The sequence below is a fragment of the Hemitrygon akajei genome, chromosome 5, assembly GCF_048418815.1.
Source record: "Hemitrygon akajei chromosome 5, sHemAka1.3, whole genome shotgun sequence".
Lineage (NCBI taxonomy): Eukaryota > Metazoa > Chordata > Chondrichthyes > Myliobatiformes > Dasyatidae > Hemitrygon > Hemitrygon akajei.
The window spans coordinates 149,010,794-149,035,287 of record NC_133128.1 but is presented as its reverse complement, the minus strand read 5'-3'; the positions used below and the strand labels follow the sequence as shown (position 1 = coordinate 149,035,287).

Sequence of the window (24,494 nt, the reverse complement as noted above, 5' to 3'; positions counted from 1 at the left end):
GGATATTACTTAACCCACATTCAACATACCTCATTGTAGCCAACATAATGTCACAATTTGGGGGGGGGGGGGTGGCGTACAAGGGGAATATGCCTCTCAGTCCACTTGTTAATAAAACATTAGTGGATAGCACTCCAAAAGCCCAGGTTGGCACCTTACAGATGCTTTCACACTCTCAAATCTCAACTTATGCACTCTTAAATGCAAATATTATTTTCAAATTCTCAATAGCAAGTGCACACTCCCACATTATAAGACCATAACATATAAGAACAGAATAAAAAGGCAAACACGAAGAAATCTGCAGATGCTGGAAATTCAAGCAACACACACAAAATGCTGGTGGAACACAGCAGGTCAGGCAGCATCTATAGGGGGAAGCGCTGTCGACGTTTCAGGCAGAGACCCTTCGTCAAGTCCTTATGAAGGGTCTCAGCCTGAAATGTCAACAGTGCTTCTTCCTATAGATGCTGCCTGACCTGCTGCGTTCCACCAGCATTTTGTGTGTGTTGTAGGAACAGAATTAGACCATTTGGCCCATCAGGTCTGCTCTGCCATTTCATCGTGGTTGGTCCAATTTTCCCCTCAGCCCCAATCTTCTGCCTTCTCTCTGTACCCCTTCATGCGCTGACCAATCAAGTATCTATCAACTTCTGCCTTAAATATACATTAAAACTTGGCCTCTACAGCTGCCTGTGATAAAGAATTTCACAGATTCACCACTCTCTGACTAAAAAAATTCCTCCTCATCTCTGTACTAAGAGGATGCCCCTCTATTCTGAGGCTGTGTTCACATATCTTAGAATCACCCATCATAGGATACATCCTCTCCACATCCACTCTATCAAGGCCTTTTACCATTTGATCGGTTTCATTGACGTCACCCCTCAAACTTGCATAAACACTCCCAAGCATGGGTACACTCTCTCACGTGCACTCCCAACCGCTGGCACGTGCACACAAACGTACAGAGAACAAACTTGGAATGCCAACATGCATATTTTTTGGAATTGGTTTGTCTGTGCATATATTGGATGTAAATGAACAGAGTAGTGGTTTGGTTGCTGAAAATTTGCTCTAAGTCCAGAATTCTGTTAATTAATTAGCAATTAATGGCCTTTCAACTAAATAGTTGCATATACTTTGGTTATCTTTGTACTTCTGGTGCTCACAACCTTGGATAATCATGAATGTAATGTTTAAATGCTGTGTGATTCAAAGTTAAAAGTTCAAAGTAAATTTATTATCAAAGTACATATATTTCACCATATACAATCCGAAGATTCATTTCTTTGTGGGGATACTCACTAAATCCATAAAATAATAACCATAATAGAATCAATGAAAGACTGTACCAACTTGGATGTTCAACCAGTGTGCAGAATGCAACTGTGCAAATATAAAGAAAAGAAATAATAATAAGTAAATAACCAATAGATATCGAGAACATGAAACGAATCAGGTTTATTATCACTGGCATGTGTCATGAAATTTGCTAACCTAGCAGTAGCAGTTCGATGCAATACATAATATAGAAGAAGAGAAAAAGAAATAAAATATTAATTAATTAATTGATTGATTGCAGTGTATGTATATTGAATAGATTAAAAATAGTGCAAAAAATCAGAAATAATATATACATTTAAAAAGTGAGGTAGTGTTCACGGGTTCAACGTCCATTTAGGAATTGGATGGCAGAGGGCATGCCCTGGGTGCTGGAGGTCCTTAACAATGGATGCTGCCTTTCTGAGACACTGCTCCTTGAAGATGTCCTGGGTACTGTGTAGGTTAGTACCCAAGATGAAGCAGACTAAATTTAGAACCTTCTGCAGCTTCTTTCAGTCCTGTGCAGTAGCCCCCACGTACCAGATGGTGATGCAGCCTGTCAGAATGCTCTCCACAGTACATCTATAGAAGTTTTTGAGTGTATTTGTTGACATACCAAGTCTCTTCAAACTCCTAATGAAGTATAGACACGTGTCTTGCCTTCTTTGTAACTGCATCGATATGTTGGGACCAGGTTAGGTCCATAGAGATCTTGACACCCAGGAACTTGAAACTGCTCACTCTCTCCACTTCTGATCCCTTGAAAGTGAGTCTACAGGTTGTGAGATCATTTCGATGATGGGGCAAGTTAAGTTGAGTGAAGTTATCCCTTTTAGTTCAAAGTTCTGATGGTTGACAGGTAATAACTGTTCTTGAACTTGGTGGTGTGAGTCATGAGGCTCCTGTACCTTTCTGATGGCAGCAGGGAGAAGGGAGCATGTCCTATGTGGTGAGGGTCCCTGATGATGGATGCTGCTTTCCTGTGACAGTCATAATTACACTTAAATGCTCGGCCCAGGACAATTCCAGCGAAATATTAACACCGAGGAATTTAAAGTTGCTGACCCTCTCCACCTCTGATCCTCTGTTGAGGACTGATTGGTATCTACAGTTAATTGCTGTTACAGTTAATAATGTAAATTCTTTGATGCACCTTGAGGTAAAGTGAAGCCCTCAGAGAGCTTATTTTATCAGAGCTAAAGATATGAATGCATTTTGGAATGTTGATTTACTCTGCTGGATTTTGAATAGTAACGACGACATGTACTGCTGCAAATTTAGTTTGCATTCAATAGAAATCAATAGAAATAACGAGGGGATGCGTATATTTTATAGTTTGATATCATTCCATTGTCTTCCATTCACATGCTAGAGTTTTTAGTATAATTAACATAAACAGGTTACATTAATGTTTGCAGACGTATATGATGGACATCTTCTGGGCTCCATTGACAGTCAAGTGAAAGAAAAGTCAACAATGAAGGCCATTTTTGCAAATTTACTTCCAGGAAGCAGCTATAACCCCATTCCTTTTCCATTGTAAGTTTTGTTCCTTTCAAAATAAACTAAACTGTTACATTTTGAACTTAAAACAACCAGATGATAATTCGCATCATGTCTTTCTGAATTTCATTCCCTTGTTTTGGTAATCATCATTTGTAATTAAGGAGATGAAAATTGAAAAAATATACCTAGAGGTTGGGTTTTTTTTCTGTTAAAAATATTATTCAATGCAGAGTATAAAAGTGTTTGTTTATTAGAATGTATCCATTGATCACATTAGTATAATTTTATGGAGTACTATTCATCAGTTGATGACAGTTGATCGTAAGAATGCCAATACCAGGCCTAAAATATTTTACTTCATAAGTCAACTGATGAACAAATGTGAGAAATAATTAGGCAGTGTAATTAATCATAGATGTGGAAATGAAACATAGCCTACTTCCCAATTAACTCTAAGTATACCAGATGTACTGTGGTACACTATACTCCAGAGAATCTGCTAATATTTTAAAGCATTTTGAAGTATTGTTTTATGTGTTCAGAATGAACATATTCAATGCAATGTCAGGATCATGTGGATAATAGCATAGTAGTTACTTGTAGCAAAATGGTGTAACCGCTTGTTTACAATGCTCTTTATTAGTGATCCGGATAAGCATTACCTTATGTGGGAACATGAGCGTGTCCCGATTACTGTGTGTGAGAAGGAACCAAGTTCTATCATTGCATTTGCACTCAGGTACAGTTTTAAATGTTAAATCATTCTCCCCCACCCCCCTGTAATTTGTGTGAATTCTAGCTTTTAACTTCCGAATATCTCTTGCAGCTGTAAGGAATACAAGAATGCTGTTGAAGAACTTGGGCGAGAATCAGTGAAGAGTGGAAGTGATGACACCATGCAGCAAACAAAGTAATTGTGCTTGGGGTCAAGGGAATGGAAGTGGAGATGCGTTTTTTTACTATTTCTGTTTATCAACATTACTGTTTTTTTGTAGATGTGACACAATGGTGTTAGGTTTTTTCAGTTACATTCACATTTAATGTTTTAAATGGATCTTTAATGTGACCCATCAGTTTCAGTCTCATGGGCTTTTGGGTTTTGATCTTTTTTCTGTACTTTCAAATTATTTTGATTTGTATTTATCTCAATTTTTAAAAGTTTAAATAATGTCTTGTGATTTAGAATATAATTTCTGTATAACCTGGTACAGCAGGGCAGCAAACTCTTTACTCTGATGGAAAGCTGCAGTTTTCAACACAATTCAGGACCGATATTGCTGAAATGGTCTTAAAATAAATATCGATAGTTTTAGTGCAATGAGTGCTGAATCTGAATTAATTTTGTTCCATAAAGAGAGATCCAGCTATGGATATCTTGTGAAATTATCACATTTTATATATTTCGAAGATAAACATCAAATGGTCCGCTTTCATCCTTCATCTCTTCCTTATTTCAGTAATGCAGACAGACCAAAGGCCAATAGTCCTGCAAGACATTTGGAAAGTAGCAGCAATCAAGGGAATCGCAGTTCTGATTCTGAACAGACGAGTAAGTTTACTTTGAAAGCTTCCTTAGATGCATTTCCTATTTTTGAGAGCTTTGTAGCATTAAATATTGAGCAGCACCACAGTTTTTTTTTTCTTTGCTACCATTAGCTGCCTGGCTTGCTTTTAGTTCTTGGCAAAAGTTGAACAAAATTAAAGTAGAAATTTCATACAAGTATAAAAAATGTTATTGCTCTTTTCTAGCAAAAAAGACTTCTGGAGTTTTATCATTTTTCCGAGGTTCAGGGGGTAGAAGCCCTGATCTGTCCATTCAGAGAAAAGAGACTTTACAAGGTGCAGATAGTGCTTATTTCCAGGTCACACAATCAGGGAGAGAAGGGGCAGAGAATCATGCTGCAGAGTCACAAGGTACAGTGAAGTCCTGGTCACTGACACACTAAACCTTTATACAATGACAGTTCGTATGCCCTTTTAACTGCTGTATTGCTAACAATATATATGTTTCTCTTAATATTCTTGCAAAGTGACTGTACTAATACCATATCTGGAAACAACCCATATTCCCCACTGGTACCATGGAGTGGGGGGGGGGGGGCGGGGGTGACAACCAAGATATAAGTGTGGAATGCTGTGAATTAATGATCATGTGAAACGGGAGTTTCCCTTGTTGCTTCATTAGTCATGTTATTAAGTTCCCTAAAAGTTGACAAATATTCCCGTGGGCCATCTGTAATATAAATGCATAAATATTGGTGCACTTTATAACATGTATTATTTTCAAAACCAATTTGTATTCTCGCTCTCTGTTATTTTCTCTCTTTCCTTTGACGGTCTAACTGTCTTTAATTTTCACATTACAACTTTGTATATGTGTTGAAATGCCCTAATAAAAGATTGAACAATGCTTATCCTTTGGCCAAAAATATAAAATTCTTTTTAATAGAGGGCATGCTTCCTTGACTCTGAATGCAAATTTGCCTCCATTTCGATTTTTTTTAAAGATGGTACTAACTCAATTTAGATTGTCAGTAAGTTGTTTCTTAACTGTAGGTGGTCTATGTTTGCATTTCTCCACACCAACATTTTTGATTCATGCTCTGCCAACCCTTGGTTTCAGCTCTTCTCTGAAAATTGAAGATTGTAAAGAACTGTGCATATCACGACATTGTTTTAATTTTATGTGCAATAAAGAAGTAAATTTCTTATGCACTTTTAGTAATTTCACTAGAAAATTTCCTGGTCATTCTTTAGATATCAACCAAAAATATATGGTTATATGGATAATGTCATTAAACCATTGGAATCTAACAGTTCCTCTAAGAATGTGTACATAACATCCAAGATTTTGTAGCTGACTATAAACTGATGGCTGACCTTGAAGAAATGTGCTTATATAAACTTAGTGATCAGTGACATGGAGTTCCTCTCATTGATTGTCAATTGTTTTCAAGCAGCATCAAGAGGTTCCCTGGTATCCAGTAACTATGTTATCAACCAGCTAACTGAGCAACTAATCACATTGAGGAATTCTGATAGACACCAAACTAGGATATAAGAAAGCTCAATTTCCTATTTATCACTTAAACAAAGAATTTCATTTTCAAAGGGCTGAATTTACAATACTCTGACTACATCAGTTTAAAACAAAATAAATACTTCTGGTTCTATAAATTATTTTCCAGTTGCATGATAACTGATTGAACCTCATTGTCACCAGATTGATGCATTGATGCTTACTTGAAAAATACTTTTAAAAAATATAATTGAATACTTACAGCATTCAAAACAGGAAGCTTTTCATAATGCTCTAAGCTGAAAAGTACTTGTTTGTTCTGTGAACAAAGTATGTAGCATAGCATAGCTATATCAACTATATGTGATCAAACACACACAAGTAAAGCAACAGTCTGTCTACTCCTAAGAAGACTGAGGATTTCAAAAAGTTTTTTTATTTTCTTTTTTTGCAATAAAAAGTTAAAAGTTGGCCACTGTACAAGGTCTGAAAATCTAATCAGATTAACCTGATCTCATTTTCAGTTCATCACATTTCTGGGTTTTGTTTAATGCTTGGTCTCCTTGTGGCTGTTGTAGTGCTTGAGACTTCCTTACTGTATTAAATATGGTTTGCAAAAGAACATGGGCTTGATGACTGCTTGCTAATGAATTGATCTGTGAGTTTAGATTTGTTGCAAAGTATTGTCTATGTTAAAGTAGTAATCATTGTAGCTAATTAATGACATGTTTATTGTAATAATCCATTTACCGAAGTTGTATTCTAAATCAGATTAGGTGTATTAATAAGGCAGGCTCTTAGTGGCTTATAGCATATACTGGAACTGACCACAGTTCAATAGAATGAGGAAGTTAAAAGTTGTTCTGAATAAAACCTATGATCTTGTATGTCAAAATATCAAATTATAAATTATCTACAACATTTGACATATTAATAACAATGTTTAACCATAAACTTGGAAATGTTTAAGTGAATATATTTGTCAGTCTATTTGAACACAAGTGATGAATTTATTTTAAACTTGCTTTTTTTTCTCCTCTATGTAACACTGAAAGAGAACTATGTAGAAGCATGGTTTGCAGTAGTATTTAAACTGAATTGTGATGCTGTCTGGAGCTTAGTACTTTTAGTCATAAGTCCAATTTCTGGCATTAGTCATATAGAGTTGTACACCAGCTGCACACCGGAGAGAACTTGGTGTTCCTTCATTAAGTACTTTGCTTTATTTTAGATGATGGTGATGGAGACAAACAAAAGAAGCAGCTCGGAAACAGTCATGTGGAACTGCGTAAGTATTAATTATTTACTGTGCTTTGCTAGAGCTCTTCTCTTCATTTCACTCAACACTAAATGTCTTAGATCTTCTAATGGCTGATTATATGCATTATTTTAACACTGAACAATGTAAATTAAGTTCAAGGCTGAATAGCTTGCTTTGATAAAGAAGTCATTGCTTACTCCGGTTTCTAAATATGCAATTTATTGTATTACTATGTTTATATGAAACTGGAATTTAGGGTTCCTGTTCTTCCATGGTTATTTCCTGAGCTGTATTCTGGGGAAAAATAAACATCCTAGCAATACACACAAAATGCTAGATGTAGAGATACTCAGTAGGCTGGGTAGCATCTATGGAAAAAAGTGCAGTTGACGTTTCAGACCAAAACCCTTCAGCAGCCCTGCGAGATCCCACTTGCTCTGGTGGGTGGAGAATAGATGCTCAGCAAAGTGGTCTCACCAATATACAGGAGGGCACACTGGGAGCACCGAGCACAGAAAATAAACCTCAACAGACTCCCAGGTGAAGTGTCAGCTCACCTGGAAGGACTGTTCAGGGGCCTGAATGATGGTGAGAGGAAGTGTAGGGGCAGGTGGGAAGGGACAAATGGACAAGGGAGTCGTGTAGGGAGTGATCCCGGCAGAAAGCAGAAAGTGGGGAGGGGGAGCAGGAAGGAAGTGCTTGGTGGTGGGATCTCATTGGAGGTGGCAGAACTTTCGAAGAATTATGTACTGGATGCGGAGGCTGCTGGGTGATAAGTCCAAGAGGAACCCTATCCCTGGTAAGGTGGCGGGAAAGTGGGATAAGAATAGATGTGCGTGAAATAGAGGAGATGCAGTTGAGGGCAGTGTTGATGGTGGAGGAAGGAAAGCCCCTTTCTTTCAAAAGGAAGGACATCTCCTTTGTTCTGAAATGAAAAGCCTCATCCTGAGAGCAGATGCAACAGAGACAGAGGAATTGAGAGAAGGAGATGGCATTTTTACAAGTGACAGGGTGAGAAGAGGTATAGTCCAGGTAGCTATGGGAGTTCGTGGGTTTATAATAGACATCAGCGGATAAGCTGTCACCGGAGATCAGTGAGATCGCGAATGGGAAAGGAGGTGTCGGAAATGGACCAGGTAAATTTGAGGGCATGGTGGAAGTTGGGGGCAAAGTGGATGAAGTTAACGAGTTCTGCATGTGTGCAGGAAGCAGCACCAATGCAGTTGTCGATGTAGTGCAGGACAGTCACCAGTGTAGTCTTGGAACATAGACTGTTCATGTAGCTGACAAGCAGGCTTGCATAGCTGGGACCCATGCGAGTGCCCATGCTAACCCTCTGGTTTGAAGGAAGTGGGAGGAGCCAAAGGAGAAATTATTTAGAGTGAGGATAAGTTCCACTGGACGGAGGAGAGTAATGGTGGAGGGGAACTGGTTAGATCTGGTGTCCAGAAAAAAACAGAGATCTTTGAGGCCTTCCTGGTGGGGGATGGAGGTGTACAGGGACTAGACCTTTTTCTTCTAAGTAATTGATGTGGAAGATAAAGGCCATGCATACATTTGTTAGAAAAGTAACTATGTTTAAAACTGCCTTTAAGTTTTATCTGCTAATTTCAACAGATTCTGAAGGGAAACCTTAATGTGCCATTTTTGTTTCTAATATCTGACCCAAGCATAGTGTTCTTCGTGAAGCTAGTAGTACTGCAAGTACACCCTACTCACCTTTCGTGTTAGTTAACTTGTACACACAAATCTTCCTTTCCAATACCTCTGACTTTCATGCTTTGTGTCATTTTAGATCACTGCTAAGGTTGTAGCCCCAAATTGGAAGATTGGAGATTAAATCTCACATGAGAAACTTGAATGCATAGTGCAGGTTGACACTTAATTTTTACACTGATTGTTTGCAGGTGATGAACCAGTCCCCTTTTGTTTAAGACGTGCATAGAATGAGTTAAACTTATTGGGAAGAGATGTGCTATTGTTATTGGTGCTGCCCTCCATTTTGTAGTCCATTATATCATGTAAATCTGGCACAGCTATTAGCTGGTCTTGGACTTGGTTTTGGGCTGTTACTGTCTCTTGGCATCTCCCATAGCTTTATGGAGACCTTATCTCTATTTCTCGTAAAGCTCAGGGTTACCTGATTTGAACACCACAGACCGAAACTTCAGTAGGGAGTGGATCTCAGTGCATAAATAGACAGCCGGTATCTTTTCCATGGGTTGAAATGTATAATAGTAGTGGGCATGCATTGAAGGTGATGGGGGAAAAGTTCAAAGGTGATGAGTGAGGTAACTTTTTCTTTCAGAGTAATTGATGCCTGGAATATGCAGCTGGAATGTGGTGGAGGTAGATATGATAGAAGTGTTTACGAGACTCTTTGGTAGTCATATGAGTGTGCAGAGAATGGAGGGATGTTGACGTGTAAGGAGAAGGAACTCGCTTAATTAGTTCTGCACAACATTGAGGGCTGAAGAGCCTATTCCTGTGCTGTGCTATTTTATGTTCTAAAGCAGCTCCCTCAGAAACCTTGAAGGAATTATAAACTTCAATTAGTCTCAATCCAGCTGCTACTTTGTAACTTAATTCACAGTCATCTATTTCATGAAGACATAGGAAACTATATACCACAGGCCAGCATGGTAGTGCAACGCTATTACAGTCTCTGTACCTACTCCCCGTGGAATGTGTAGGTTTCCTCCCACAGTCCAAAGACACACAGGTAGGTTAATTGGTCATTGTAAATTGTCCCTTGATTAGTTTAGGGGTAATTGTGTTTTGTCGGGCATTGTGGGACTCCAAGCGCCAGAAGGGCCTACTCCACATTGTATGGCTAAATAGTTAATTCTAAAGGATTGATCTCATAACATTTAATTTAAAATCATCAGCTTCAGTAACTCATGATTATGAGCTGTCCTCCGAAAAAAATCTTTAATTCCACTATTTATAGATGATTTCTTTTTATATACTGTTTACCTGTGGAATGTTTGCATCACACAGAAGATCGGCATTTATTACCCATCCCTATTTGTTCTTGAAAATTTGAACATGTTAATTGTGTCACTGTAGCCCACTTCTTGGAGGAACTTTTCCTTGGCTATTTATGTCACTGTAGTCCATTTCATGGAGGAACTTTTTCCATTGCTTTGTTGTCAGGAGTTGAGTTTTGAGTTGGTCATGAGAGACTGGAAATGTACAAGTCAGAGTGCTGTGTGAAGTGGAGGGATACTTGTGTGTGGTGATGTTCCCTGGGCCTGCTACCCTAATCCTCAACCAATGATATTGGGAAACTAATGTGGTATTGCTGCAGCTAGAGTACATTGGAAGCAAATGGAGTATAGTGGTCTTTGACCATGCTGAAAACCAAAACAAGTTTTTCAAAGTCTGATGACAACATTTGAAGGTCGCCAGTGTAACTGCACATTTCCAGAGTATGTTCATTAACTTTTACAAACTACTTTGCGTAGAATTTTCAGATGCCAATGCCAAGTTCTACTGTCGAATTTATTATGCCGAAGAATTCCACAAAATGCGAGATGTGATTTTGGCAAGCAGTGAAGATGACTTCATTAGATCTTTATCTCACTGTATGCCATGGCAAGCCCGAGGAGGCAAATCGGGAGCAGCCTTTTATGCGACCGAAGGTTAGAAGAATTTTCTGATTTAGTACCATGCAACAAAGTTTTGATATGGCTATCTTATGAACAAATTGTAAAGAGGAATTGTTGAACTTTGTATCCGAGAAGTTTTTTTCAAACCAGACAATATAAATAAGGTATATTAACAGAATGCAAGTTAACATTTAATCCCATAGGTTAAACCATAAGGTTATAGAGCTAGAAACTCATATGGGATAAAACATTTTAAATTAGATAGATAGATAGATAGATAGATACTTTATTCATCCCCATGGGGAAATTCAACTTTTTTTCCAATGTCCCATACACTTGTTGTAGCAAAACTAATTACATACAATACTTAACTCAGTAAAAAATATGATATGCATCTAAATCACTATCTCAAAAAGCATTAATAATAGCTTTTAAAAAGTTCTTAAGTCCTGGCGGTTGAATTGTAAAGCCTAATGGCATTGGGGAGTATTGACCTCTTCATCCTGTCTGAGGAGCATTGTATCGATAGTAACCTGTCGCTGAAACTGCTTCTCTGTCTCTGGATGGTGCTATGTAGAGGATGTTCAGAGTTATCCATAATTGACCGTAGCCTACTCAGCGCCCTTCGCTCAGCTACCGATGTTAAACTCTCCAGTACTTTGCCCACGACAGAGCCCGCCTTCCTTACCAGCTTATTAAGACGTGAGGCGTCCCTCTTCTTAATGCTTCCTCCCCAACACGCCACCACAAAGAAGAGGGCGCTCTCCACAACTGACCTATAGAACATCTTCAGCATCTCACTACAGACATTGAATGACGCCAACCTTCTTAGGAAGTACAGTCGACTCTGTGCCTTCCTGCACAAGGCATCTGTGTTGGCAGTCCAGTCTAGCTTCTCGTCTAACTGTACTCCCAGATACTTGTAGGTCTTAACCTGCTCCACACATTCTCCATTAATGATCACTGGCTCCATATGAGGCCTAGATCTCCTAAAGTCCACCACCATCTCCTTGGTCTTGGTGATATTGAGACGCAGGTAGTTTGAGTTGCACCATATCACAAAGTCCTGTATCAGTTTCCTATACTCCTCCTCCTGTCCATTCCTGACACACCCCACTATGGCCGTGTCATCAGCGAACTTCTTTGAGGGATCCTTGGTATTTTACAATGAAAATCTACAAACTGTCACTCTGTTTAAAAAAAAATCAGAAAATCGTCTTCTTTATATATGAATTATTTCCATTTTGTTAGAAATTATTGTTAGAATTTTTGTTTGGAAAAGGTTTCTTTGCCAATCATTCCAGATCCAAGTGAAAAATGAATTTGCATTTATCCTGCATCTTATAAGAGGTAATATAGAATTTGAATTTCTGCATAGTTATCCATACAAATAACAAATGAGATGGATTTCTGATCAGTAGTAAGTACTGTGGATTGGATACTGAGTTCAGTTTAAATGAAAATAAATCCTTATTCAATTTGGACAATTTTTATAGTAAGAACTTGGATTATTACTTAAGGACTTTCCATGATATGAGAGTGTCACATAGAGCATCCTAAATAGGCCACACCACATAAATAGAACCTTCAGTGGTCAACTGAGTCAGGCACCTAATTTTGTCAATCATCTAAATGTTCTAAATATGTCTGAGGATTACAAAATAATCATTAAAAGCAAAATAACCATAATGCAAAGAGAATACAAAATAATCATATAGACCTTTGTAAAGAAGAAAGCTAAAGCATGTTAAACTTCTCAAAACTTTTAAAATCTAAATTTCAAAATAGTTAATATTTGAAATATGGCTTGAATTCCTTTTAAGCTTAGATTTTAAAATATTCTTGCATCTTCCTATATATAATTTTTTTACCGAGTGGTAAAGGCATGGAATGCAATGCCAGTGGTGGAGGTAGAAACTGATACATTTAGGAGGTTCTTGGATAGGCATGTGGATAAAAGGAAATGGATCACTATGGGCTGTGTAAGAGAGAAGGGTTACATTGATTATGGATATTTTAAAATGTCAACAATACTGTGGGCCAAAGGGCCAAAAGTTCTCTTCTGTTCCATGTTCTACATAAAAGTATTTTTACTCTGATATGTACCTAATGCGCTTGTAGTCATTTCCTTCCTGCCAATTATAATTGAAGTTTAGAATATTTTGTACAACAGACATATTGTGCCTCTTAATTATATGGTTTAGGATTATTTGTCCGATGTCATCATAAACGTAGGGCCCTTTCCTCAAATCCTAGCTCCCGCAATGAATCCTCACTGACTCCTTTAAATGAGCAGAGGATGAATCATAAACAACAACATCAGGATTTATTTCTTTCCATGACCAGAAACAGAAACTGCAGCTAGTTTTCTGTGATAATTTTGTAAAATGTTGATAGTTTCAATAACATTATCTCCTGAAACCTAAGCTATTTGCTTTTGATATTTTTAATAGATGAGAAAATATCTTGTTGCAATATTTAATTGAAAGAGCAAAATGATTGTATGTATGTACGTATAAAGATGAGAGTGAAGAATAGTCACGTACCATACAGTCAAGTAAGTGAGTTATTTTGGCTGGAGGAGTAAGAATTCAAAGTGATCATTACACATTTCGAATTAGGTTAACTGTAATGTCAGAGGGTTATGAAAAGAAGCCAAGGTTTGCTGATTTGAGAGATTTCCTTGCTGATGCTTCCTCAAAATTTACACTTTTTTTAATGACTCACAAGAGCTGCAATATTTCATAAATGAGAAATTCTCCAGATTCTGGAAGTCCAAAGCAATACACACAAAATGCTGGAGCTCAGCAGGTCAGGCAGAATCTATGGGAATGAATAAATAGTTGGCGATTTGGGCTGAGACCACCCTTCCAGATTGGAAAAGACAGTCCTGAAGAAGGGTCTAGGTCCAAAATGTCGACTGTTTATTCACTTCCATAGATGCTGCCTGATCTGCTGAGTTCCTCCAGCACTTTGTGTGTGTTGCAATATTTTATTTTAGTTTTATGGTACACGAGTTTAAAAGCATTTTAAATCTCAGCTGACTTTGGCAATCTACGTGATAGAGTAACAGTGGAAGTTGGCTCTTCCAGAACTAAGTAACTAATCTCCTTTCAACTAATATTTTGCTAATAATAAAAATAATGATAATTTACACTAAATCAGCATCAGTACTTAAAAAAGCTGTCTGTAGCTATCTTCAACCTCAGATTGAAAAAAAGGTTACCCTGGCAAACTAAGTTGATAAACCTTTGTAATCATAGATCATTAATGGGGGACAGATCAGTGCCCCATAGTCATTTTGGTTTTATTAACGCAAAATCTTAGATTAAGGCAAAATGAACCACTTGTATCTGAAATAAACTTGAGTGCCCTTTAAATTGAATTATTGGAATATGTGCTTGTAAGAACGTCTAACTATATAAAGCTTACTGGGGATGTTAGACTTTAATTTTTTCAAGTTCAAATATCTTTATAAATTTCTTGAATTTATTTTAATTTTTTTTAGATGACCGCTTTATTCTGAAGCAGATGCCTCGCCTGGAAGTCCAATCTTTCCTCGATTTTGCTCCTCATTATTTTAATTACATTATAACTGCTGTTCAGCAAAAGGTAATTGCACCTGGTGGTGAGGATGAGAAAAAGCTACAGATTTTTCTGCCAGTTATTTGCCTATCGTGCCAAGTTTTTAAAAATTTCTTGTGACATGGCTTTTGATTGGCAATGATCACTAATTTATTATTCTTTGTGGGATTAGTAGTATGTGTGCTACATAAAGCAAACAAGTACTAATGTATTTTCATTATTGTGAAAAATACAGGCCTGGAATCTCCTGTAAAGTCAGTGTCTTATCCTACAATTTAATTGGCTGTTGATGCTAATGGTCTCAACTTTAGAACATAGTTCCTGTACAATATAGTGTTGCATTGAAGACACACATCCTTTGGCACAAGGCCTACAATTGGTGATTCAGGAGAAAAGAATGGGAAATGATAGGATTGCCTGTCAAATGGTATTGCGTGCCTCAAGTAAGACATTTAACAAAATTAATTGGTAAATTGGTTTCTGCAGTGGCACAAATGCAAAGACCTTAGCTGGGACAACATATCTTGTGTAGTTTTTGTCTCTTTATTAAATGAAGGATAAGTTTGATTTGAAGGGTATGCAACAGTGATTCACAAGATTTATTCCAAGAATAATAGGGCTGTTCTTTGTGGAGAGATTGAGTAGTATGGGGAATATATTCTCTCATTTTTATGAGTCTTGCTAATGTAGATGTTGACCATGCCCCGGGACAAAGTAACCCACAGAATGCTGGAGGAACACAGCAGATCTGGCAGCGCCTATGGGCTCAGGAGAAAGGGTTGGCAACTAGGTCTGAAATAAGATATTTTTTCACTTTTTTTTTTGCTTTTGGAATTCTGTAGATTAGTGGACTGTAATGAGTTCAAGACGTTTGTGAAATTTTGATTATGAAGGGAAGTTAGAGTTAGAAATTTGTACTTGATCTTACTGAAAGAGCAGATTTGGAATGTTGTTTGGGCTACTGGTACTCTTTCTTACATATTGCAGTACATTTTAATTTGGCATTAACATTACATATTTAATTTTCCCTCTCCCCTCCTCCAATATGCAATACAGAGACCTACTGCACTGGCTAAAATTCTGGGGGTATATCGAATAGGCTACAAGAACTCTCAGAATAATACTGAGAAAAAGCTTGATCTTTTGGTCATGGAGAATCTTTTCTATGGAAGAAAAATGGCTCAGGTATGTAGCAGCAACATTTGAATATGGCTTGGGTTCACTTTCGGTTTCGAATTCAAACATTTTCATAAGATGTTGTATTTTGATTATGTTGAAGAACTGTGAAATTCAAAGAATTGTCAAATTAAAAACAATTGCTATGTCCTGCTTATATACCCCACTCAGATATAGCAATCTGTGGTTTATATAGGCAGCAAAGTATATAACTTTAGAATTCAAGTAGCATCGGTTGTTTTTTAATTTTGATCCATTCAATAAGCTGAAATGGTATGATATATCTGTAAAACATTATCCATGCCAAAACTTTGGGCTATTAGCTGATGTCCAGTCCATAGAGATTTTGAACTCTGCAGTCTTGCCATAATGCTCACTGCTTAGGTTCTTATTAAAGACAAGCCTGTGTGTGTTTTTGAAAGTCCTTAAATAATTCTTGTTTTTTTTTCCTCATACAGGTTTTTGATTTAAAGGGTTCGTTAAGAAATCGAAACGTTAAAACAGAAACTGGAAAGGAAACATGTGATGTGGTATTACTGGATGAAAACTTTTTAAAAATGATTCGTGATAATCCTCTATATATTCGATCGCACTGTAAATCTGTGCTGCGGGCATCTATTCATAGTGATGCATACTTTCTATCAAGCCACCTCATCATTGATTATTCCCTCCTTGTGGGCCGAGATGACACAAAAAATGAATTGGTTGTAGGAATTATTGGTAAGTAGAATATATAATGGTTTATGAATTTGCCCTGTTATGCTAACATTAAACTTTAATGCAGTTTGAACATTGTTGCCTCTGCTTTATAAACCTGAGGTGAATCTGGATTCAAATTGTATAGAATAATAGATCTACTTGCATGTCTGGGAAATATTTTTAACTTCCTTGGACACCGTTTGTTTTAATGACCATGCAAAATGGAATATAGTCACACACATGGTTTCCTTCCTGAGAGCTGTCTGTAAGCCAGTTTCTCTGTAAGTTCAGAAACATCAGTTTTATAACTAAATTGATGGTATTATTCCACATACACTAACTATAATTATTCCATTTCATTGATTAATTAAACTAGAATTTGTGTAAAGTCAGATTTGCATAAGTCAGGTCATCCTTATCCCAGGGAGCCTGATATATTAGTCCAATAGATGTCACACTGGAAGAGCAACTAGTCTGTTTCTAAGTTTAGCCTTTCTTCTCAGGTTATTTCCCTGAAAATAGCTTACTAACACTTGTTTTTTTAAATTTAGATTATATCAGGACATTTACTTGGGATAAAAAACTTGAAATGGTTGTAAAGTCCACAGGCATCTTAGGTGGACAAGGTAAGTCTAAAAGTGATTGTTTATAGGCACTGTGTACAAAAAGAGCTAATAATTAAAGCAAAATAAAAAACAAATATATAGTATAGGATTAAAGGCTTCAAAGAGTGTTCCAACTGAGGCAAAACGAATAATATTCTTATTCTAGTTCTTACTATCCATCCTTGCAGTATTTTAGAAGAATTCAGCACATTTTCCATATACGATCCTACTTTTCACCAGAATAACATGTACGAAACACAAAATCTGGCACTCAGATCTTACTTGCAAATTACTTTTTGTTCTTATTTAATTTAATTTTTGTTATTTTCTTGTGCTTCCTACTTCTCATTTTACGTTATAAGACATTTGTAGTTTCACTCTCATTGTTACTCAATTGGAAATGTCTTTAGTTTATGTTAACGGTTTTCTTGGTTAGAATAACCAAGTACTATAGTATATCATAGTGGTGCTTGGCCAGGTGGTTAAGGTGTTGGACTAACGATCTGAAGGTTGTGAGTTTGAGCCCCAGCCAAGGCAGCATGTTGTGTCCTTGAGCAAGGCACTTAACTACATGTTGTTCCAATCCACCCAGCTGAAAATGGGTACCGGCAAAATGCTGGGGGTTAACCTTGCGATAGACTGGTCAGGGTCAATTTTTGTAAGGGTTTTGTATGTTCTCCCTGTAACCATGTGGGCTTCCTCTAGGTGTTCCGGTCTTCTTCTGTATTCCAAAAAGATGTACAGGTTGGGGATAGTAAGTTGTGGGCAAGTTTGTTGGTGCTGGAAGCGTAGCAACACTGATAGGCTGTTCCCAGGACATTGATGTACATGTGACAAATAAAACTAATTTTCAGATCTATTTCCTGTATTTAAACAGTATCTGTTCAAGACCAGCACAAAACTAAATATGATTCAATACACAATTTTTTTCAGATCTACAGATTTTTAGTTATTTAAATGTCTTGTTTCAAGCAATTAGTTTTTATATCATTTCAGTATTGTTCTGAATATAAATCTTGAATTGAGCACCACGGTATCATAGCAGTTAATGTGACACTATTACAGCTTGGGGCATCAGAGTTCAATTCCAGCATCCTTTGTAATGTCCTTCCCATGAGTGCGTGGGTTTCCTCTGGCTGCTCCAGTTTCCTCCCACAGTCCAAAGACGTACCAGTTAGTAGCTTTGTTAATGATTGTAAAGTGTCCTATGATTAGCGTGGTGTTAATTAGGTGGTTTACAGGGCAGTGTGGCTCATTGTGTTGCAAGGGCCTGTTCCATGCTATATTGATAATATTGATAATTTCTTTGCACAGGGAAAATGCCAACTGTGGTTTCCCCAGAACTTTACCGAACACGGTTCTGCGAAGCAATGGACAAATATTTCCTAAAAGTGCCAGAACACTGGACAGGCCTGGGAGTGAATTGCTGAAAAGATAAAGCATAACTGAATGTATGTAAATGAAGAGGAAACATTCCATGAGCTGCACTGAGTCAGACCAATAATGTTTCATTACAGTATTGAATGGAAACAGGAAGAAATCATTTGCCAGTTTCACTGAAGAATTCTTAACTTTGAAGTTATGTTTGGATGAATGAAAGTTCTTCGGAAAACTACTTAGTATTTCAAATGGTTCAATTTGAGGGTATTAAATGAGACTTGCAAAGCTTAAATTTTGGTTTTACTTTGTGCTTAAAAAAACTGTATGATAATGTTTCAATTAATTAAGGGTTTATCAGACAAAATGCATACACCTGCTTTCAGATTAATTCAGTACGTGCACAGTTGTGCACTGTAGTTGCAATTTCTACATTATAAAGAGCATGTTATATACGGGGTATTTTTAAAAAGCTTCTCCAGAGTGCGAGAGCAATTTTAAAAAAACTTACTCCTTCAGTATTTGTACTTAGGCTGTAAGTAAGAGACAATAAATTTCAGTGTTGACTTACCTGTCCCACTGCAATATGCAGCTGCAAGAAAGATGGAGCTCAAAGTAAGTTCTCAAAATTTAGAGATGTTGCCATAATTTTTGCTTTTTAAAGAACTTTTCATTGTAGTATTTATTAAATTGTTGCACTTTGTATATTATTGCTCTAACACGGGTACAGAAATAGATTTGTAAATTGTGCTGAAAATAGCAAACATCGTGGGTTTTCTTGTGCTCCTGTTTCATGCAGTGTCCTTTTAGAACTAAAACCTGAAAGGATCATAAATCAAGTTAATGCAGCAGCTATTAATGGTGCACCTTGAAAAGTTGTTCAGAAACAGATTATTTGCATTTAAAACATGAATTTAATTACAAGGTAAAGTTCATTTCAGAGGCTTGTTAATGAGAAATATTACCAAACCTTTCCCCAGAAATCTGGAGTAGCAATGTATACTGTCAGTAGATTCCAGAAGGTGTTTTATGATGCTCAAAATAGGTTAATTTATTCAAAACTTTATTGATACTTTTGAAAAAAAACTGTAGTGCATATTACAGTAAAATATTAAGAGCAAAAGTATGACAAATTACTCAACTTTTTTGTTGTTGAAGACTTTAAATTTGTTTTGTTCGGCCACATGCAGTGCCATTTTAAACTTTCAGATTTTTTCAGTGAAGTGCTAGGGCATTCAAATTACTGAAATTTGGCAGAATTTTTTTTCTCTAGCATTTAATTTACATTTGTAAAGCAAGTGTATTTTCCCCCAGTATTTAAATACAATGTAATTTAAATGCTAGAAAATACTCTGCCGAATCTCTGTAATTAGTAGTTACATTTGTAATCTAAACACTATAAATTCTGTGAGTTTTTGTGCTGGTTTGCATACTAATTCTTTCCGTTACGCATGAAGGTAGACTTCATCTATCCCACAAGCCAAAGTGCCTCGTTCCCCCTCTAATGTCAATAGATATACAGCAAGCAGTCCCAGAGATAGAGGCATCATCTTCCCTATTGGGATGTATCACCTGCTCACACACGTTTGATAAGAGTGAAATTAAAAAAGGCAGACAGAAACTGATAAACTGCACAAACACTACCACCAGCCTATAGGGCCAAATAGTTTGTTTCTGCACCTGTTAATGAATATCTTCATTGATATTGAGGGAGAGTGAAAATCTCCACAAATTCATTTAATATTACATAGATATAAAGTGATGTTTCAACACAGATATATATATATATAAACATTTTCTATTATTAATATGAAATAATTAAGATATTTTTTCTTTTGATAATTCTCAACAAAACATTAACTATTAAGACATTTCCTCTGGTTTATGAAGCTACCATGGAACCCTATCCAGCCTAAGTTTTGCTGCTAGCTTTAGATTATCTGTGTCTGACATGGTATTTTTGAAACAGTACAATAATTTCAAAAGATGTTTTTACACTCACTTTCTGTTTATGAAATGTTGGACCTTAGTTTTCTGGAAATTTGACATTATAGTGCTGATGCATTAATAGTGAAGCTGTACCTCATCTGTAAAATTTCCTGGAAATAATAGAATAAATGAGTTCTGCTATTGGTTGCATTGACCCATATTTTTTTGGGGCATTCACATAACTCTACAGTTAGCTTAATCTAAATCGATAAAATGTGCTTTAATTGCACAACTCATTTTTTCGGTACCAAAACAGAATTTCCACAAGTGGAGTGAGCTTGCGACATTGCACGTTCCTCCCTCTGATTCCCTAGACATGGCAACAGAATTTGTGCTATGTGAATATTTAAGAGCACATTGTCAATTGTGATTTAGGAAATGTGGTCTGTGAACTTACGGAGAATTTAGAAGAGTCATCTATTTTATAAGTGGGATGATGTTTAAATCTCTTGTGCATGCAATAAATTGCTATCAGCAAAAAGTGTCAAATGTAACATGTAACATTTCACCTTATGCCTTCTGGCTTTTAAGAACGTGCACGCTATATGTCATCTTTGATGAGATGTATGATGTTCTAGTTTCTGCTTTTATAGTATCCAGTTGATCTTTAGTTCATTAACAGCAAGTGATACGGAGAAACAGAAGAAGAATAACAATGGGAGGGAACATGAAGGTTTGGACATTTTCACTTTCCACCTTTGTCACCCTTCAGATACAGTCTGTCTCATACCAAAATTGCAATGGTTGAATTTTACCTACGCCGGTTGAGAGGCAGCAGTCTATGGCAGGGTTTTCTCAACTTTCAAAGCCAAAAGGACATTGGCCAAGAAAATTTCGACAATTGGAGCGGGAATCTATTGGAATTGTACTGGGAGAAGGAAATGCAAAGAGTTGAAGTTGCACATAGAAAATAGGTGCAGGAGTAGGCCATTCGGCCTTTCGAGCCTGCACCGCTATTCAGTATGATCATGGCTGATCATCCAGCTCAGAACCCTGTATCTGCTTTCTCTCCATACCCCCTGATCCCTTTAGCCACAAGGGCCATATCTAACTTCCTCTTAAATATAGCCAATGAACCGGACTCAACTGTTTCCTGTGGCAGAGAATTCCACAGATTCACCACTCTCTGCATGAAGAAGTTTTTCCTCATCTCGGTCCTAAAAGGCTTCCCCTTTATCCTTAAACTGTGACTCCTCGTTCTGAACTTCCCCAACATCGGAAACAATCTTCCTGCATCCAGCCTGTCCAATCCCTTTAGAATTTTATACATTTCCATAAGATCCCCCCTCAATCTTCTAAATTCCAGTGAGTATAAGCCTAGTCGATCCAGTCTTTCTTCACATGAAAGTCCTGCCATCCCAGGAATCAATCTGGTGAACCTTCTCTATACTCCCTCTATGGCAAGAATATCTTTCCTCAGATTAGGGGACCAAAACTGCACACAATACTCTAGGTGCGGTCTCACCAAGGCTTTGTACAACTGCAGTAGAACCTCCCTGCTCCTGTACTCAAATCCTTTTGATATGAATGCCAACATACCATTTGCCTTTTTCACCGCCTGCTGTACCTGCAAGCCCACCTTCAATGACTGGTGTACAATGACACCCAGGTCTCGTTGCACCTCCCTTTTTCATAATCAGCCACCATTCAGATAATAATCTGTTCTCCTGTTCTTGCAACCAAACTGGATAACCTCACATTTATCCACATTAAATTGCATCTGCCATGAATTTACCCACTCACCTAACTTATCCAAATCACCCTGCATCCTCTTAGCATCCTCCTCACAGCTAACACTGCCGCCCAGCTTCGTGTCATCCGCAAACTTGGAGATGCTGCATTTAATTCCCTCGTCTAAATCATTAATATATATTGTAAACAACTGGTGTCCCAGCACTGAGCCTTGCGGTACCCCACTAGTCACTGCCTGCCATTCTGAAAAGGTCCCGTTTACTCCCACTCTTCGCTTTCTGTCTGCCAACCAATTCTCTATCCACATCAATACCATACCCCCAATACCGTGTGCTTTAAGTTTGCACACTAATCTCCTGTGTGGGAGATTGTCAAAAGCCTTTTGAAAATCTAAATATACCACATCCACTGGCTCTCCCCTATCCACTCTACTAGTTAACATCTTCAAAAAACCTATAAGATTGGTCAGACAAGATTTTCCTTTCACAAATCCATGCTGACTTTGTCCGATGATTTCACCTCTTTCCAAATGTGCTGGTATCACATCTTTGATAACCGACTCTAGCATTTTCCCCACCACCGATGTCAGACTAACCGGTCTATAATTCCCCGGTTTCTCTCCCTCCTTTTTTAAAAAGTGGGGTTACATTAGCCAACCTCCAATCCTCAGGAACTAATCTAGAATCTAAGGAGTTTTGAAAAATTATCACTAATGCATCCACTATTTCTTGGGCTACTTCCTTAAGCACTCTGGAATGCAGACCATCTGGCCCTGGAGATTTATCTGCCTTTAATCCCTTTAATTTACCTAACACTACTTCCCTACTAACATGTATTTCCCTCAGTTCCTCCATCTCACTAGACCCTCGGTCCCTTACTATTTCCGGAAGATTATTTATGTCCTCCTTTTTGAAGACAGAACCAAAGTAGTTATTCAATTGGTCTGCCATGTCTTTGTTCCCTATGATCAATTCACCTGTTTCTGACTGTAAGGGACCTACATTTGTCTTTTCCAATCTTTTTCTTTTCACCTATCTATAAAAGCTTTTACAGTCAGTTTTTATGTTCCCTGCCAGCTTTCTCTCATAATCTTTTTTCCCTTTCCTAATTAAGCCCTTTGTCCTCCTCTACTGGTCTCTGAATTTCTCCCAGTCCTCAGGTGTGCCGCTTTTTTTTGCTAATTTATATGTTTCTTCTTTGGACTTGATACTATCCCTAATTTCCCTTGTCAGCCATGGGTGCACTACCTTCCCTGGTTTATTCTTTTGCCAAACTGGGATGAACAATTGTTGCATTTCATCCATGCAATCTTTAAATGCTTGCCATTGCATATCCACCATCAACCCTTTAAATATCATTTGCCAGTCTATTCTAGCTAATTCACATCTCATACCTTCAAAGTTACCCTTCTTTAAGTTCAGAACCTTTGTTTCTGAATTAACTATGTCACTCTCTATCTTATTGAAGAATTCCACCATATTATGGTCACTCTTACCCAAGGGGCCTCGCACGACAAGATTGCTAACTAACCCTTCCTCATTGCTCAATACCCAATCTAGAATGGCCTGCTCTCTAGTTGGTTCTTTTACTTTTACTGCCACTTTTACTTTTCACCTTACTACTTTTTGCTTCTACCCTCATTTTACACCCCTCTGTCTCTCTGCACTGGTTCCCATCCCCCTGCCACATTAGTTTAAAGCCTCCTGAACAGCAATAGCAAGTGCTCCCCCTAGGACATTGGTTCCAGTCCAGCCCAGGTGCAGACCGTCCTGTTTATACCGGTCCCACCTCCCCCAGAACTGGTTCCAATGCCCCAGAAATTTGAATCCCTCCCCCTTGCACCATTTTTCAAGCCACGTATTCATCTGAAATATCCTCCTATTTCTACTCTGACTAGCATGTGGCACTGGTAGTAATCTAGAGATTATTACCTTTGTGGTCCTACTTTTTAGTTTATCTCCTAACTCCCTAAATTCACCTTGTAAGGCCTCATCCCGTTTTTTACCTATATCGTTAGTACCTATGTGCACCACGACCACTGGCTGTTCACCCTCCCATTCCAGAATGTCCTGCAGCCGCTCAGAGACATCCTTGACCCTTGCACCAGGGAGGCAACATACCATCCTGGAGTCTCGTTTGTGGCCGCAGAAACGCCTATCTATTCCCCTTACAATCGAATCCCCTATCACTATAGCTCTCCCACTCCTTTTCCTTCCCTCCTGTGCCACAGAGCCACCCATGGTGCAATGAACTCGGCTGCTGCTGCCTTCCCCTGATGAGACATCTCCCCCAACAGTATCCAAAACAGTATATCTGTTTAGGAGGGAGATGACCCCAGGGGACTCCTGCACTACCTGCCTACTGCTATGCTGTCTAGTGGCCACCCTTTCCCTTTCTGCCTGTGTAGCCTTTACCTGCGGTGTGGCCAACTCATTAAATGTGCTATTCATGACTTTCTCAGCATTGCGGATGCTCCAGTATGAATTCAATCGCAGTTCCAGACGCTCAATGCGGTCTGCCAGAAGCTGCAGCTGGACACACTTCCCTGCACACATAGTCGTCAGGGACACTGGAAGTATCCCTGATTTCCCACATGCTGCAGGATGAACAAACCACGGGGCTGATCTCAGCTGCCATGACCTACCCGA

The 24,494-nt window shown here is 38.0% G+C and overlaps 1 protein-coding gene across 3 annotated transcripts in view; it reads left to right on the top strand.

Annotated features, from left to right (window-relative positions):
• pikfyve (phosphoinositide kinase, FYVE finger containing) overlaps positions 1-20,295 on the top strand; it is a 99,737-nt gene extending 79,442 nt beyond the window's left edge. For 2 of the 3 annotated variants that reach the window (XM_073046830.1, XM_073046828.1), the window contains 12 exons: positions 2,745-2,865; positions 3,476-3,571; positions 3,659-3,742; positions 4,290-4,381; positions 4,582-4,746; positions 7,083-7,139; positions 10,580-10,756; positions 14,232-14,335; positions 15,365-15,493; positions 15,943-16,204; positions 16,735-16,809; positions 18,103-20,295. In XM_073046830.1, the coding sequence (XP_072902931.1) occupies positions 2,745-2,865; positions 3,476-3,571; positions 3,659-3,742; positions 4,290-4,381; positions 4,582-4,746; positions 7,083-7,139; positions 10,580-10,756; positions 14,232-14,335; positions 15,365-15,493; positions 15,943-16,204; positions 16,735-16,809; positions 18,103-18,218 (1,478 nt within the window). In that variant the 3' untranslated portion in view covers positions 18,219-20,295. The remainder of the gene's footprint in view (positions 1-2,744; positions 2,866-3,475; positions 3,572-3,658; positions 3,743-4,289; positions 4,382-4,581; positions 4,747-7,082; positions 7,140-10,579; positions 10,757-14,231; positions 14,336-15,364; positions 15,494-15,942; positions 16,205-16,734; positions 16,810-18,102) is intronic. The other variant, XM_073046829.1, reaches the window with a different exon arrangement.
• Positions 20,296-24,494: the final 4,199 nt, after the last annotated feature.